Source organism: Protobothrops mucrosquamatus, unplaced genomic scaffold (genome assembly GCF_001527695.2).
Source record: "Protobothrops mucrosquamatus isolate PMUCROS unplaced genomic scaffold, P.Mucros_1.0 scaffold13, whole genome shotgun sequence".
NCBI lineage: Eukaryota > Metazoa > Chordata > Lepidosauria > Squamata > Viperidae > Protobothrops > Protobothrops mucrosquamatus.
Genome location: NW_015386400.1, coordinates 2,717,918 through 2,732,245, shown reverse-complemented (window position 1 = coordinate 2,732,245; position 14,328 = coordinate 2,717,918). Strand labels below are relative to the sequence as shown.

Below are 14,328 nucleotides of genomic sequence, written 5' to 3'. Positions count from 1 at the left end.
TAGAACATTATCTTGTTAAAATTCTTGTATCAGCTAGAAAAACTCTGTAACGCTGTCAATTATTCAGTTCAAAATGTGAGACAAAATTCCAGACAAGGAATTTTTTTATTTTGCCTTAATCAAAATTGGAAGTTGGATAGTAAACATGATTTAAGACAGTCATTAGGTCACCTCTGAGTTCCACTGATTTAAATGCCTTGGTAATTTGAACTGAAAAATAGCTTCTCCTTTAATGAGATAATTTACATTCAATTAGCTTCTAAACTGATAAAGGAACAGCTATTTCCATGACTGCAAATATTTTTTAACCCATGAGTGTCACTTAGGCATTAATGCAGTTTATCCCAACTCATGTGAGTCATATAATGTAGTTACGTATAATTGTACTAACAGCCTGAAGGAGAAAAAGTTATTTGCAAAATACATTTTTAGAAAACCTGACAATCTTTTAGTACTTACCCAACCAGTTCCACTTCCTTGGGTCTTGGTAAACAGTAATGAGGAACCTTGCAATACTGCCCAAGATGACATCCAATTCTTTCTGTAAAGGAGGTAAATATTTGTACAGTCAAGAATATAATGCTAAAATTAACCAATGATAACTCAGCAAACAGTATTAGTCAGCATACATCTTACTAAGTAGACACTTGTACAAATCATAAAAATATGAAGGTTACAGAAAAATATTTATACATTTTTTAGACAAACTCATCACGAGCTCTTACAGAATATATTGAGCAAATGTATAGTATTACTTTCACATATATAACTTAGTCTATAGTCCAAACAGATGTAAACAAAATGGTTTAGTATCTATGAATTTCACAATGAAAAAAAATTGTGATAAGATAGTATGAAATGGAATCTAATGAAAATTAAGCTAATATTACATTTAAGGCTTGAGATTTAAATTTAAAGTCTTCTGTTCATCATGCTTCTTAGAATGATTTAGATTGTAAAATTTTAAATCACTACTTAATTTCCACTGGAATCAATGGGAATCGCTTTGATAAAGATGTGCTAATAATATTCTGTCATAGTGACTATTTCATATATTAGTGTGACACATGAAAAAATCAAAACTATCACTTGAAAGGAATTCCTATAAAGTATTTAATATGTATCCTGAAGTAGATTAGTAAATTTTTATTAATATTCAATACTCAATAATACTCAATTTTTGATACTAAAAAACGAAGACTTCAAAACTTATAAACACTACAGTAATACTTGCCGGACTTTTTTTCCATTTTCTGTAATTTTAGTTACATTTAATAATCCATACTTTTCTTGATCCTAAGAAGAAAAAGAAATTTAATAAAGATTTCTGTTTTCTTAAAGAGGAAATGAGTTATTTCATTTTATATGTAATCTCCAGAAGGGAAAAACAACTGAGATTTGATTGCAAATATAACTCCCTGAATTTTATCTAACTTTACAATCTCAATATACACCTATTTAAAAGCACATTCCATAATGTTCTGTGTGGATTACCCATAGTAAACTCTGGGCAGAGTAATCCCACCTTATATCTAGTGGTATAATCTAAAAAAATATTGCCAGAGGGAAAGCCCTCCCCCCCTTTCAGAATTCTATGATTACTGCTAGCAATAGACTCTCTCAACTATACCATCTTTAAGCTACATAATAAGGGTTTGTTTCCTCAATTAATTTCAAGGGGTGATCAACTTTGTGTTTTCAATGTTCCAATTGAAAATAAAAGAAACTCAGTGTCCACCAGATGTGCCAGATTATATTAAAAGATACTATGGATCTACATGATCCCCAGTTTGCTAACTCCTAGTTGTTCATTGGCTAATCTGGGTTGGCATATAGTTGGCACATAGTTGGCACAGATTAATTTCCAACTATTGACTTAGTAAGCAGGCACAGATTTGAATGTCTCAAACTCTTAACATGAATTTGGAGGCATATTCTGTTAAAATTCTGAGAAATTAATAATTTATAACATACATTAACAAATGTATCCCAATATGCATACATTTGTAAAATTATAGAGAGAGACAGAAAGAGAGGTTAACAGTCTCAAACATTTGTATTTGTACTGACTGTGGTTTGATGCCTTGGTGAGGAAGGAGAGGATCCATTCTCAGGAAAAACGATCTTTGCAGGAAAAGGAAAATCCTAAAAAAGGAAAATGAATTTAATTGTTTATATAAGGGAAATAAAACAAGCTCAAAGCGTATGGACTTTTAAATGGATGGAAAAGATAGGAATACTAAAACAGTGGAATATGAATTTAAGATTTTTATTCTACTGATTAGCTTATTTCTATAATTTATTTTTGGAAGAGCTCAGGTTTAGTTAACTACTAAAATGATCCATAAATAAATAATATTTCAAATATTATTCAAATAATGTGCTCCTAATGTTTTGGGAACGAACAATTCAGAAGTATTAATTGAGAAATATAAAATACAAGAACTAGTTTTAGAAGCTACATTACTATAATTTATGTCTAAATGACTTGCATCCTTTACAGAAGAGTTGAATTTTTAAAATTAAATATGACTTACATGTTCTAGGTCTGTGCAATGCTTCAGATACAATCTCAAAGAGGTGCTTCAAAGCACAAAGAGCATTTGTATGCAACACCTTTAGTCAGCCATCCCCTTTCCTGGGATGGGACTGCGGTCCTGGGAAAAGGACAGCTGCTTGATGGGGTTGTAACACACTTGCATGCCAAAGCACCTTTTTAAGATTGCAACCACTTTTACATATTGGAACTGAGGTGCTGCACAGCCCTAGCATTCCAATCATCATATGTTATTAATGATCAATAAAAACCTGAACATAATTATTTACAAATAAATACAATACTGTTGCATGTATACATTTGTAACTTGTCTTTCATCTAAGAAACTCAGAAAGATGTACATAAAACTCTTTAATTTTCATCTTTACAACTACTCTATGAAGTAGGTTGGATTGGACAACAGTAATAAATCTGAAGTCACCAAGTGAATTTCATAGTTCATTAAGGGCCTGAACCTAGTCCACATTTAAAACTAGCAACAACCATTATGATGTTCTGGTTATGTTCTTGCTTCCATTGATACAGCTTGCTATTGTGTAACTCTTGGTATTCTTTAATTGCTTGGTATTGTGTATTCTTTATCTAGTCTACTGTACTCTGTTACCTTTTGCTGGTTAGGATCTATTTTAACACTGGAAACATGATTTCTCAAATACCTACTGATTTCAGAGAGATAAAGCCAAAAAACCAACCATTAGGGATCCATTTGAGATAACACCATAATTCTAAACTCTGAAAACTAAGGCCTTAATTCACATATATTCTCAACAACAACCTTTTAAAAATTATTTGGAGAAAACAAATACAGCTTTTCATATATTTTAGTTAGTAGGTTCTGTATCTCAATTTAATGCAAGTTATTTTCCAAAAGTAGAAAAATATTTGAAATAAAGAGATTATATTGCATGCAGGTATTAAGCATATGGTATTAGTCTTTATGGAAATCAGTGTAATTATGTAGTAAGTAGAAGGCTAATGGTTATTTAAAATATACCTACCTTGTCATTTGTGTCCAGCACAACACAACTATGTCTCCATTTTGTTAAAACTACTGGTTCCTGAAGTCTCCTCTCCAAACTTCTGCTTTTAACTATTTCTTTTTGCTGTTGTAATGAAGCATTATACTAATGAAAATAAAACACACATGTAAATGTAATTAAACCTGGGCTGGTAACAAAATATATGTACAATCCACTAGGAAGAATTTTAATAGTGTTTTCACTAACTTCAAGCCGAATATGTATATACCTGTCTTCTGAAGAACTGGGGAAAAAAATCTAGCATCTTCGAGCTTTGTTACATTCAACAGTATTTTAATCTTTTAAAAGACTTTAAATTAATCCAACAACCCTGCGGGACACTAAAATTAATATTTTTGTCACTCGTCCTACATATCAGGCCTTTGGTATATATATCTCATTACATAAGAATAGCATTTACAACTGCGTCCAGCCAGAAAGAATCTATATTAATTCAACCTATACAATATCTTACTTGTTTTGTTATTCATATCCCAAGAGGGAAACAAGAGGCTAATTAAATAAAGACATCTATGCACACTGAATGGCTAGTTCCAAAAGGCTATTTTCAATCTAAATGAAGAACTGCTATTTCTTTTTCATAACTTATGTTGTTTTGCATCAGTTGTTTTATAACAGGGATGGCGAACCTTTTAGAGACCGAGTGCCCAAAAACTGCCCCTGCCCCCGCTCCACCCCCTGCCCCGCTCCCACTCCGCCTCACCCTGCCTGCCCGCAGGGCGACTCACCACCTCCAGGGCCTGTCGCAGATCACCCAGGCAGCCCAGTAGCACCATGGCGGCCACGCCCCGCAGCATCAACTGTGTGCGTTGGGGCGTGAGGGCAGAGTCTTGTCCAGGCTGCCAGGCTGCCATGTCCTTGGCTGCGCTGCTCTGCGTGGGCCACGCTCAGGGGCGACTCTTCTCCAGGGAGGCTGCTGGTGAACAGAGGGTCACGGGCGGAGGCAAGGCTGGGGCAACGGCACGTGTGTCCACAGAGAGGGCTCTGAGTGCCACCTCTGGCACCCGTGCCATAGGTTCGCCACCACTGTTTTATAATTTGCATACTCTCCTTACATTCACAATAACAGAAAAACATGGAATCGGCAACAATATACAAGTTGTTCTCACAACTGTAATTGGGATTGGCAACTCTGTCATTAAACAATGTGGTCACAAAGTAAAATGTCACATGATCGTACTAACTTACAATGTCAGTTCTGGCTGTAGTTGTTAAGGTAATTACTCATGGTACTTAAGCAAAAAAACATGTGACTGCAACTTGTGATGGAACACATAAGTTCCATCTTGCCAACTTCCCCATTGACATTGCTTGTTGGAAGGCAGCTGTGAAGGTAACAAATGGTGATCACACACAACTGATGACCAACCATTGTATATGTATGGCCAATTACCAAGTGTCCGATGTGATCACATGCCTGTGGGGAGGCTGCAATGGCCATAACTTTGAAGACTAGCCATAAACCTTTTTCAGTGTTCTTAAAACATTCATTGAATGAGAAGTTGATAAGCTACTCATTATTTATTTAACCAATTAAATCAATATGGGCTCCCCTCCATCAATTTTGTTTTAATTTAAAAATATTTTATCCTGATATAGAACTAAAAATACAGTTATGATTGTATTTGTTTACTTACATTTGGCAAAGTCCATTCTGATCGTGTTCCATCTGCATTGTAATAGTATGCCCGACCTTGTTCATCTACATGTTTTACCCACTTCAGGAAAAAAAGTTAATGAAATAGGAATTACTTTAAAAATCAGAATAATGAACATCTTTCATCTCTAAATACTGCCCTCTGAGTCAACTGAAAAAAATCTATCATTTTTGTAACAGATATTGTAGATGTATTTGTTATTTTATTAAATTTAGAAACCACCTAATTCCATTGTGACTCTGAGAATTTTATCAATCCAAACTTTTCTTCCCATGTAGCCAGATAAACAAACACATGTTTACGTCTTGGTATTTCTTCCACAATATAGTCATAATACAATTAATATCATGACTTTACATTCTACAATCTATTTTATTATTGTTAACAATTTATAATTTCCTGATGATAAAAGGTAGGTTTGCTTTGTTTTGCCTAAAATGAGTTTAATCAAAACACTTGATATGGAATTTTTAAGAAAGTATTGAAAATATAATTATTTTATATTTGGATATCTTCTGTGTTAGCCATAAAAGGTTTTCACAAAAATGAACTGACTTTAGACAAGACTAGAAACAATTGGAAGGGAAATCTACAGGAATTCCTAATTTAAGTAATATTCACTAAATATCTTACTTTCAAGAGTCACGCAATGTCAACACAATCAAATTAAATACATCTTCATAGTACGTACAATTTTACAATGAATTTAGTTTGTAGCAACATGCAAAGCATAACCTATTACTCTTAACAAAATAGTAATCTAGCTGATTATTTTTCAGCATTTTCTTTTCAAGGACTGCATCCACAAAGAAATACCAAATACTGTATATATATATATAAGAAATATAACCCTGTTTATAAATATAATATATATAGAGGGCTTTGCCCTTTATTATCATCTTGATGGAGAGCATTACAATCCTTAGAAAATTTCCAATTCTTTTACTATATACAACTATAGATGGCAATGTAATCTTGCTATAAATCGGGAGAACACAGATTCCTTTTTGGCTAAGCAAGCTGTTAAATCTCCTTGATCTGTTTTTTGTTCAGACAAACTGAAATAACAACAACTAGACCAATTTTTTTTAAAAAAAAGTTCAAGGAGACAATAGAATTACCCTTATAGCTCCCTGATGGCATGTGGCTGCTTGGATGAATGCAGTGAAAAACTAACTTTTCAAACATAGCACTGTTCATTCCCACTATATTTTCTGTTCTGCAATTTTACTGGAAGACGGGGAGGGGGGAAGGAACACTATCTGCATTATTTGAGTGAGAAGATTCATGCAGGTTTTTTTCTGTATTTGCTCCTATTTTCTGCACTTATGTTAGGGCAGAAGGAGGAAAACAGGATTAAGTCAGAGCGGATAAATGAATTCAATAAAGAATCCTATTTTAAAGGGAGCACCACAGGATCCCTATTCCCATGCCATATCCCCATTTTTTACAAAGACCCTACCTCATATGCAGACTTCTAAGTATCTTTATTCCGAGCTGGGTTATACATTCAGTCTTTTCACTATTTCACAGGACCTCAAGGAGGACGGAGCAACTAAATATTCATATAGGTCAGTATTTCTTAACCCTGGCAGCTTTAAGACACGTGGACTTCAACTCCCAGTATTCTCCAGCCAGTATAGCTTGCTAGGGAATTCTGGGAGTTGAAGTCCACGTGTCTTAAATTTGTCAAGGTTGAGAAATACCGATATAGGTAATTTACTCTCTTTGCTGCACATATCAGCACATATTGCAGGTCCAATTAGCAAAAGAAAGCTCAGGACCATATTGGGTAGAAACATGCAGAAGAGGCCTTCATTCTGCAGTTGACAGATAATGGCTGAAATGATGATGACTGCTTAACTGTTTTGCACCGAGGTAATCCAGCAAATATCTATTTTCAAAGCTGATCTCTTATCAATCCTGGAAAAGTTTTAGAAACTGTGCTGCTTTTTAAATTTAAATATGGTTTTTTTATATATGTAAATATGCCGATAGGTACTCAGGGGTTCCATCTCACAAAATACCTATTTCAAAGCCATTTTAGAGTTATTCTTAAGTAAAAATCCTCCTGTGGTATAATCAGATGAAATTTAATTTTTGAGAATGAGACCTATTCATAGTTCAGAGATGAAAATACCACTAGAGTAATGAAAACTTTGCAGGAAACACGAAGCTAAGAATGTATCCTTAGTCTTGTTTCTGACATTAGGATACAGATAGTTCTTAATTTACAATTGTTTGTTTAGTGACCACTTGGAGTTACAATGGGACTGAAAAAAGTGACTTACAACCATCCCTCACAGCACTTACACATGATCAAAATTTTGGTACTTGGCAATCAGCATGTATCTATGACAATTGCAGCATCCCTGGGGAGTCATGCGATTGCCATATGCAACTTTTCCAGCTGGCTTCTGACAAGCAAAGTCAATGTGGGAAACCCGGATTCATTGAATGAATGTGTGTTTCTCTTAGCAACTGTGACAAAAAAAGGTTGCAAAACTAGGTGCAACACACTTAACAATTGCCTTACTAAACAACAGAAATTCCTTTCCCAATTATGGTCAAAAGTCAAAGACTATCTGTACAATCAGCAGTTATAAAACTTTTATTTTCAACACAAGCAGAAGCTAAACCTAGAATAGTCTTTAAAAGCAGTTTGTTAAACATAGAAAGGATAAAAGCAGACAAAAATTCATAAGAAATAGGAGGACACTGGCATAATCAAAACTTTATTGATAGTTATAAGAAATCATACCTTTTGGAATTAATATTGACTAAATTTCTGCCACCTTGGCAGATATGTGATAAAGAACTGTGTACCTTTTCGTTGGTGAGGTCACTGGTATATTGTGTTTGGCCATGTTCATCCATCTCCTCGGACCAGCCTTTGGGAGGAGAATCATATTGACTATCTGTCTGGCTGTTACAAGGACTGTGAGAGTCTTCTTGGGTTGAAAGTGTCTACAACAAATGGTCATACACAGAAATATTGAGAACTGACAATAGTTTAAACTCTATAAAAGATTGGAAACAGTAACACTAAAACTTTGAACAAAGAATGCATTCTAACATGAAACAGCTGAAACTTAAATAGCAACACAGTTTAATCTGATTACTTATGGATAGAGTGCTTTTGTAAAAGATGAAAGTCCTGTTCTTTTTGTGTGTGTGTGAAAGTTAGCTTAGTTTAGAAACAACATTTACAAAGACTGTGACCTAATCTGTACAATTAGTTCCACTAACAAAAATGTGAGCTAAAGCAACACTTCAAACCATCTGGGATTTGCATAATTCTTAATTCTATTGCTCTCCTGATATTTCTATCAATTTCCTTCTGTAAACCTTATCCACAAATTATTTTATTTTTTTTGTTTCTCCTTACAGGTGGGTTTCTAAATCTAGAAGTCTGATTTCTACATTTTATTATGTTTCTAACAAAATTTTAAAATTATTCTTGCTTTCTTTCTCCTGATATATTCAATCCATAGCTCAATTCTCAGCTGCAGTGGCCTTCCAGAAAGGCCTCTGACTGCGAAATGCAGGCCTGGGGACACCGCAGAAGAAGTGGGCCTGGTGAGGAGAGGCCTGGCTGCAAGGTAACTGGGTACAGGGCGCATGGGGCAGCTCTACATCCCCGCCCTAGCTTGATTTTTAGGTGTGTGCCTCACCCCAAAATGAGGGCTTATTTTGAGGGGGTAGGGCTTATATTAGGCCCACCTCCAAAAATCAAGCTAAGGCTTATTTTGGGGGGTAGGTCTTACTTTCAGGAAAACATGGTACTTATAATTGCTTATGTACTTATTAGGTTGGAAAAATAAGGTCTGCTCATGGTAACCTATTATTTAAATATATGAATTTCATTTGCCATCATTCTTCAAGCAAAGGCCCAGAGGCCACAAAAATTAATATTAGTACTAATTAGTAATTAGTACTACTACTACTAAGGACCCAAAATATACAAGGAGTATTAGTATTAACAATACCAGTAACCTTAGAGTTATGTCTCCTGTATTGCAGACAGTGGTACGTTCATATTCCTAGAGTTTTCAAAGCAATTCTTAAGGTTGAATCTGGTGATTTAAATGCTGAAATAAGAACACTAACACTGAGAGCACATTGTAACATTCACAGCAACATTCTCAAGGATCACACCATTGAATTTCTCAAATTAGAATTATTCATTATGCTAAACTTAACTTAATAACCCACCGTTTCTGTTGAGTTAGGATAATTATTCTCCTGCTCCAATTCATGTTGAATATATCTTATTAAAATTTTATTAATCTACTTCGCTGCTTAGCATTTTTAGGAGCACAGGATGTATTAATTATTTATTTAAAAGGTTTAAAACTGAGTGGAAGCCACACGCTTAGCATGCAGAAACTGCCAGGGGTACTCCTTCTTGCACTAAGCATAAAGCTGGACAACCTCCTGCCTGAAACCATACTACTAAGGTTTCATATTATTATTCCACATTAATATGGAAAGTACAGTGACAGGCAGATCAAGGTAGCGCTTTTGCAGGTGTGGATCATGACGCCCTAGAAGGCTGCAAGAGACTGAAGGCAGAGGGAAACTGCACGGGAAAAACATCAAAACATAAATCACAACACCACAATACAAACTCTGCCCCTTTCACACATTTCACAAGTCATAATGTGTGTGTGTGTGTGTGTGTGTGTGTGTGTGTGTGTGTGTGTGTGTGTGTGTGTGTGAGAGAGAGAGAGAGAGAGAGAGAGAGAGAGAGAGAGAGAGAGAGATGGAATTTGTGTAGAGACATCACAACACGTTTTGTTATTTGAGAAAACTTTAGCTTACTGTAGGTCCCCATAGATGAAGAGTCATCTTATTTTCAGGTTCTTTCTATGTAGGCCTAGCAGTTACTTGCAAAAGTATGCAGAACACAATACAACCTAACAATTCAAAAGCCTTGTATGGAACCTGGATAACTTTTTTTGTTTGCTTTTCTTGATGCTCTGCTTTTGACTTTCAAAATAGGAATAATCAGGTCTAGGGAGCACAAATTTTCTAGGCAAAGCTTTGACCATTTCACCTGACTCTGCAGAGGGAATTACTGCAGAGTAATAGCAAACAATCTTGCCTTTTGTCTTGAATGTTCATACTGCATCTAAGAAAGATAGCAAAAACCGAAAGGCTCAAATAGATGCTAGCAATAATTTTCAATGTTCAATATAAAGTATAAATTGTGGTGGTGAACAGTTAGAACAAGCAAAAAGAGAAGGGAAGAATGTGTTACTAGAAAATTCTCCCATAATGTTTTTATTTTATTTAATTATTGCTTGATGTTTTATTCTACTTTACTATGAACTGTAGACTTTTTTCCATCATCGTTACTAGCACTGATGATATTACCTAGTTTGAATAATGAAATGTCTGCAAGAAAGCAACCAAACTCAAAGAACATCAAGGATCCTCCATTTTAACCTTGAGCTACAAATATTTGCCTTCCTATACTTTTATGATATATGAATTTTTAATATTTTAAAAACCTTTTAAAAAAAGAAACATAATAGTAAACAGGCGTGATCCAAAAATATGATAGGTTCTCTGTTTCAAGACACGCATGCAAGATCTATCTGCAGGTCATTTTATTTGACTGTACTACCCTCAGACAACTAAAGTTAAAAAAAAGTCCTATTAAACAGTTAAACAGCAAACATATATGAATGTTTCGTTCATTATTATCCCCAACTTACCTCTTGATCCACTTGGTTAGAACAGTCTGCTTTAGTTATGCTTGGATCCCGAGTCCAACGTGGGGGTTTCCAGGTTCTCTCCTGTGTTCCTTTGTTGTAATAGTAGTAGCGTCCTGTAATATCCTTATGGGTCTCCCACTCCCCACTAATTTGGACTGGAGGACTTATAGGTACAGGCGGTAGTGCAGATTGAGAAATTTTCAGTTCTTGTAAGTTAGCATAAACAGGTGAATCTGGTCTTCCTTGGCTTGGGGGTGTTACTGGCTACAATAAAACAAATTGTGTGCAGTTTTAAAGACTACCTTTTGGGAAATAAATGCAGACATAAACATTTGGCATATTGGTATGTGCAAGTGAATCACTTAATACTTTTAATAAAGAAACATAATTCAGAAATGCAGCAATCTAGGGTATTAGAAACAAGTAACGTTCCTTAAATGTAGTGGGGAAAAATAGAGGCCATCATGGATCAGGAAATTCTGAGAGGTGATCCATGTTATAGTTGCTTTACAGAAACACTGCTATAAATTCTAAAGCATGCCAGAAATCTCATTGTATTTGAGAACAGAACAGAAATCTGCTTTGTAGGGTGTTGTGGGGTGCTCTGAAAATCCATATGGGAAAATAATTCTATTTTAATTAGTCTTCTTGTGTTTAAGCTTTACCTATCAGTAGGGACACTGAATAACAAAATAATGGAGGTCTTCTAGTCCAGTGCTTTTCATCCCGTGATATTCATACCACTGTTGTATGCATACAACAGGTTGAAAAGCACTGTAAAATAAAGTATTTAAAAAATGTAAAAGTGTAGTGGAGGATGAGCTGAAGCGGCGGCAGCGGCACACAGGCCTGTGGGTGAGTTAGCTGGAGCTGCGGTGTTGCCGGGGCTCTGCTGAGCACCCAGGATTGGCGTGGGGTGGCAGCTGATTTGTGCACAGCTCCTGCTGACAGGCGCTTTTGGGAGCAGCATGCAGCCTGGGGAAGAGGAGTCATCTGGAGTTGCACCAAAACGAAAAGGAGGAGGGGGGAGAGAGGAGAGGATATAAAAGGAGGAGGTTTTGGCAGGAGAGGGAGAGGAAAAAAGAAGACGGGGAAAGAGAAGGGGGTGGAGAAAGAGACAAAGCAACGTGCAGCCTGGAAGAGAGGAGTCAGAATTGCCCTAAAGAGAAAAGGAGAAGGAAGGGGAGAGAGGAGAGGATATAAAAGGAGGAGGTTTTGGTGGGAAACAGAGAGAGAGAAAAAGATGATGGGGAAGAGAAGGGACTGGAGAAAAAGAGATGGAACAGCGTGCAGCCTGGGGGAGAGGAATCAGTTGGAGTTGCACCAAAGAAAAAAGGAAGAGGAGGGGGGAGAGAAGAGAGGATGAAAAGGAGGAGGCTTTGGTGAGAAAGGGAGAGAAAAAAAAGATGACCGGGAAAGAGAGACGGAGAAGAGGAGAGACTTCTTTGAAACAAGCAGAGGGAGAGAGGGAGAGAAGGGGATAAAACAGTCCAAAGATTAATGTCAGAGAAACAGGCACAAGTTTCCCATTAAAAGTGTCGTCAGTGGGTGCACAGATAGTCTTCAACTTACGACTACAATTGAGTCCAAAATTTATGTTGCTAAGTGAGAAATTTGTTAAATGAATTTTGTCCCATTTTACAACTTTTCTTGCCACATTTGTTAAGTGAATCACTGCAGTTGTTAAATTAGTAACACGGTTGTTAAGTGAATCTGGTTTGTGAAAAATGGTCATAAGTCACTTTCTTCAGTGCCATTGTAACAGTCACTAACCGAACTGTTCTAAGTTGAGGACTACCTGTACTTTATAATTTTTTTTCTTTTGGGGGGGATCATCAAGTTTTTGACACCTTGCTAGACGACTGGTGGTATTCGAATATTGCCATATCCTAAAAGTGGTACAATCTGCGAAAAGGTTGAAAAGCACTGTTCTAGTCCTTTCCCTGCTCAAGCAGGAAACCCTATACCATTTCAGATAAATGGTTGTACAATCTCTTCTTAAAAAACTCCAGTACTGGAGTACCCACAACTTCTGAAAACACTGGCAATAAGCTAGCTTATTATTTTTGCTGTCTGTTTTGCACTGGTCACTATCTGTAGCATTCTAAAAGAGTAAACAAAACTTGCATAGGAAAAGCACTGCTTTTAAGCAAAAAGTGACAAAGAGCAAGGGAGAGAATGAAGCTAACCTGAAGCTAACCTAGCTACCCCCATTATCTATTGCCAGATATTTCTCTAATTATCAGTGAGGATAAAACCCCAAGTAGGTATGGTGTAGTGCAGGGATCTTCAAACTTGTAGACTTGTAGACTTTAACTCCCTGCTGGCTGAGGAATTCTGGGAATTGAAGTCCACAAGTAATAAAAGGGCCAAGTTTGAAGACCCCTGGTGTAGTGGTAGCAGTAGCAAAACCCTAATCCTTTCTTAGACCCAGAAACCAGATCTTGCCAACGATTTCCACTAGGTCCATCAGCATCATGGTCTGCACCAGGCCAGCTGAAAGAACAAAACGCCTTGTCAGCTCTTTGCTATGTGAATTGAAGCCAGTCAATGTAAAACAAGTGGGAAAAATCCTTGGAGCCAGAACAGGATCTTTGGAAGCCTTCCAATGATTTACCTTAAATATGAAACATATAAAAACAAATCTACGCATCGATAGTTCATTATTTGTTTAAACAGACTCATGTATGCCACCAATGTCGCTATGGAGTTCAATATAGCTGTAGAAATTTTATTTATCCAACTGATTTTGAAATTTTCTATCAAAACTGTAGTAGGTAGTCCTTGACTTACATCCATAATTGAGCCCAAAACTTATATTGCTAAGTGAGAAGTTTGTTAAGTGAGTTTGCTCCATTTTACAACCTTTCTTGCCACAGTTGTTAAATGAATCATTGCAGTTATTAAGTTAGTAACACGGTTGTTAACTGAATCTGGTTTCCTCAGACTTTGTTTGTCAGAAGGTCACAAAAGGGGACACTGCAACCATTATAAATATGAGTCAGTCGCCAAGCATCCAAATTTCGATCATGTGACCACGGGGATGGTACAATGTGTGAAAAACGGTCATAACTCACTTTTTTCAGTTCCGTTGTAACTTTGAATGGTCACAAACAAACTGTTTTAAATTGAGGACTACCTGTAAATGTTGCCCATCTGGACAATGCAACCAGCTATTTCATCCTGAGGCAAAACCAAAATTTTAGCAATTTTAAGTAAAATTGATAAAATTTTAAAATTGTGTCAAATTCAGAGCAATTATTTTACACAATTGTGACTCTGGGAAATCAAATTAAAACTAAATTTTCTCCTCTTATTCTCACTGGCAGAGTATCATTACAAACATATTT

The 14,328-nt window shown here is 36.1% G+C and overlaps 1 protein-coding gene across 1 annotated transcript in view; it reads right to left on the bottom strand.

Moving 5' to 3' along the window:
* ARHGAP12 (Rho GTPase activating protein 12) overlaps positions 1-14,328 on the bottom strand; it is a 49,611-nt gene that overhangs the window by 15,847 nt on the left and 19,436 nt on the right. Inside the window, exons 3-9 of the mRNA XM_015810663.1 lie at positions 10,979-11,242; positions 8,082-8,222; positions 5,235-5,315; positions 3,556-3,681; positions 2,071-2,145; positions 1,231-1,296; positions 460-537 (exon numbers count right to left, since the gene is read on the bottom strand). Coding sequence (XP_015666149.1) covers positions 460-537; positions 1,231-1,296; positions 2,071-2,145; positions 3,556-3,681; positions 5,235-5,315; positions 8,082-8,222; positions 10,979-11,242 — 831 coding nt within the window. The remainder of the gene's footprint in view (positions 1-459; positions 538-1,230; positions 1,297-2,070; positions 2,146-3,555; positions 3,682-5,234; positions 5,316-8,081; positions 8,223-10,978; positions 11,243-14,328) is intronic.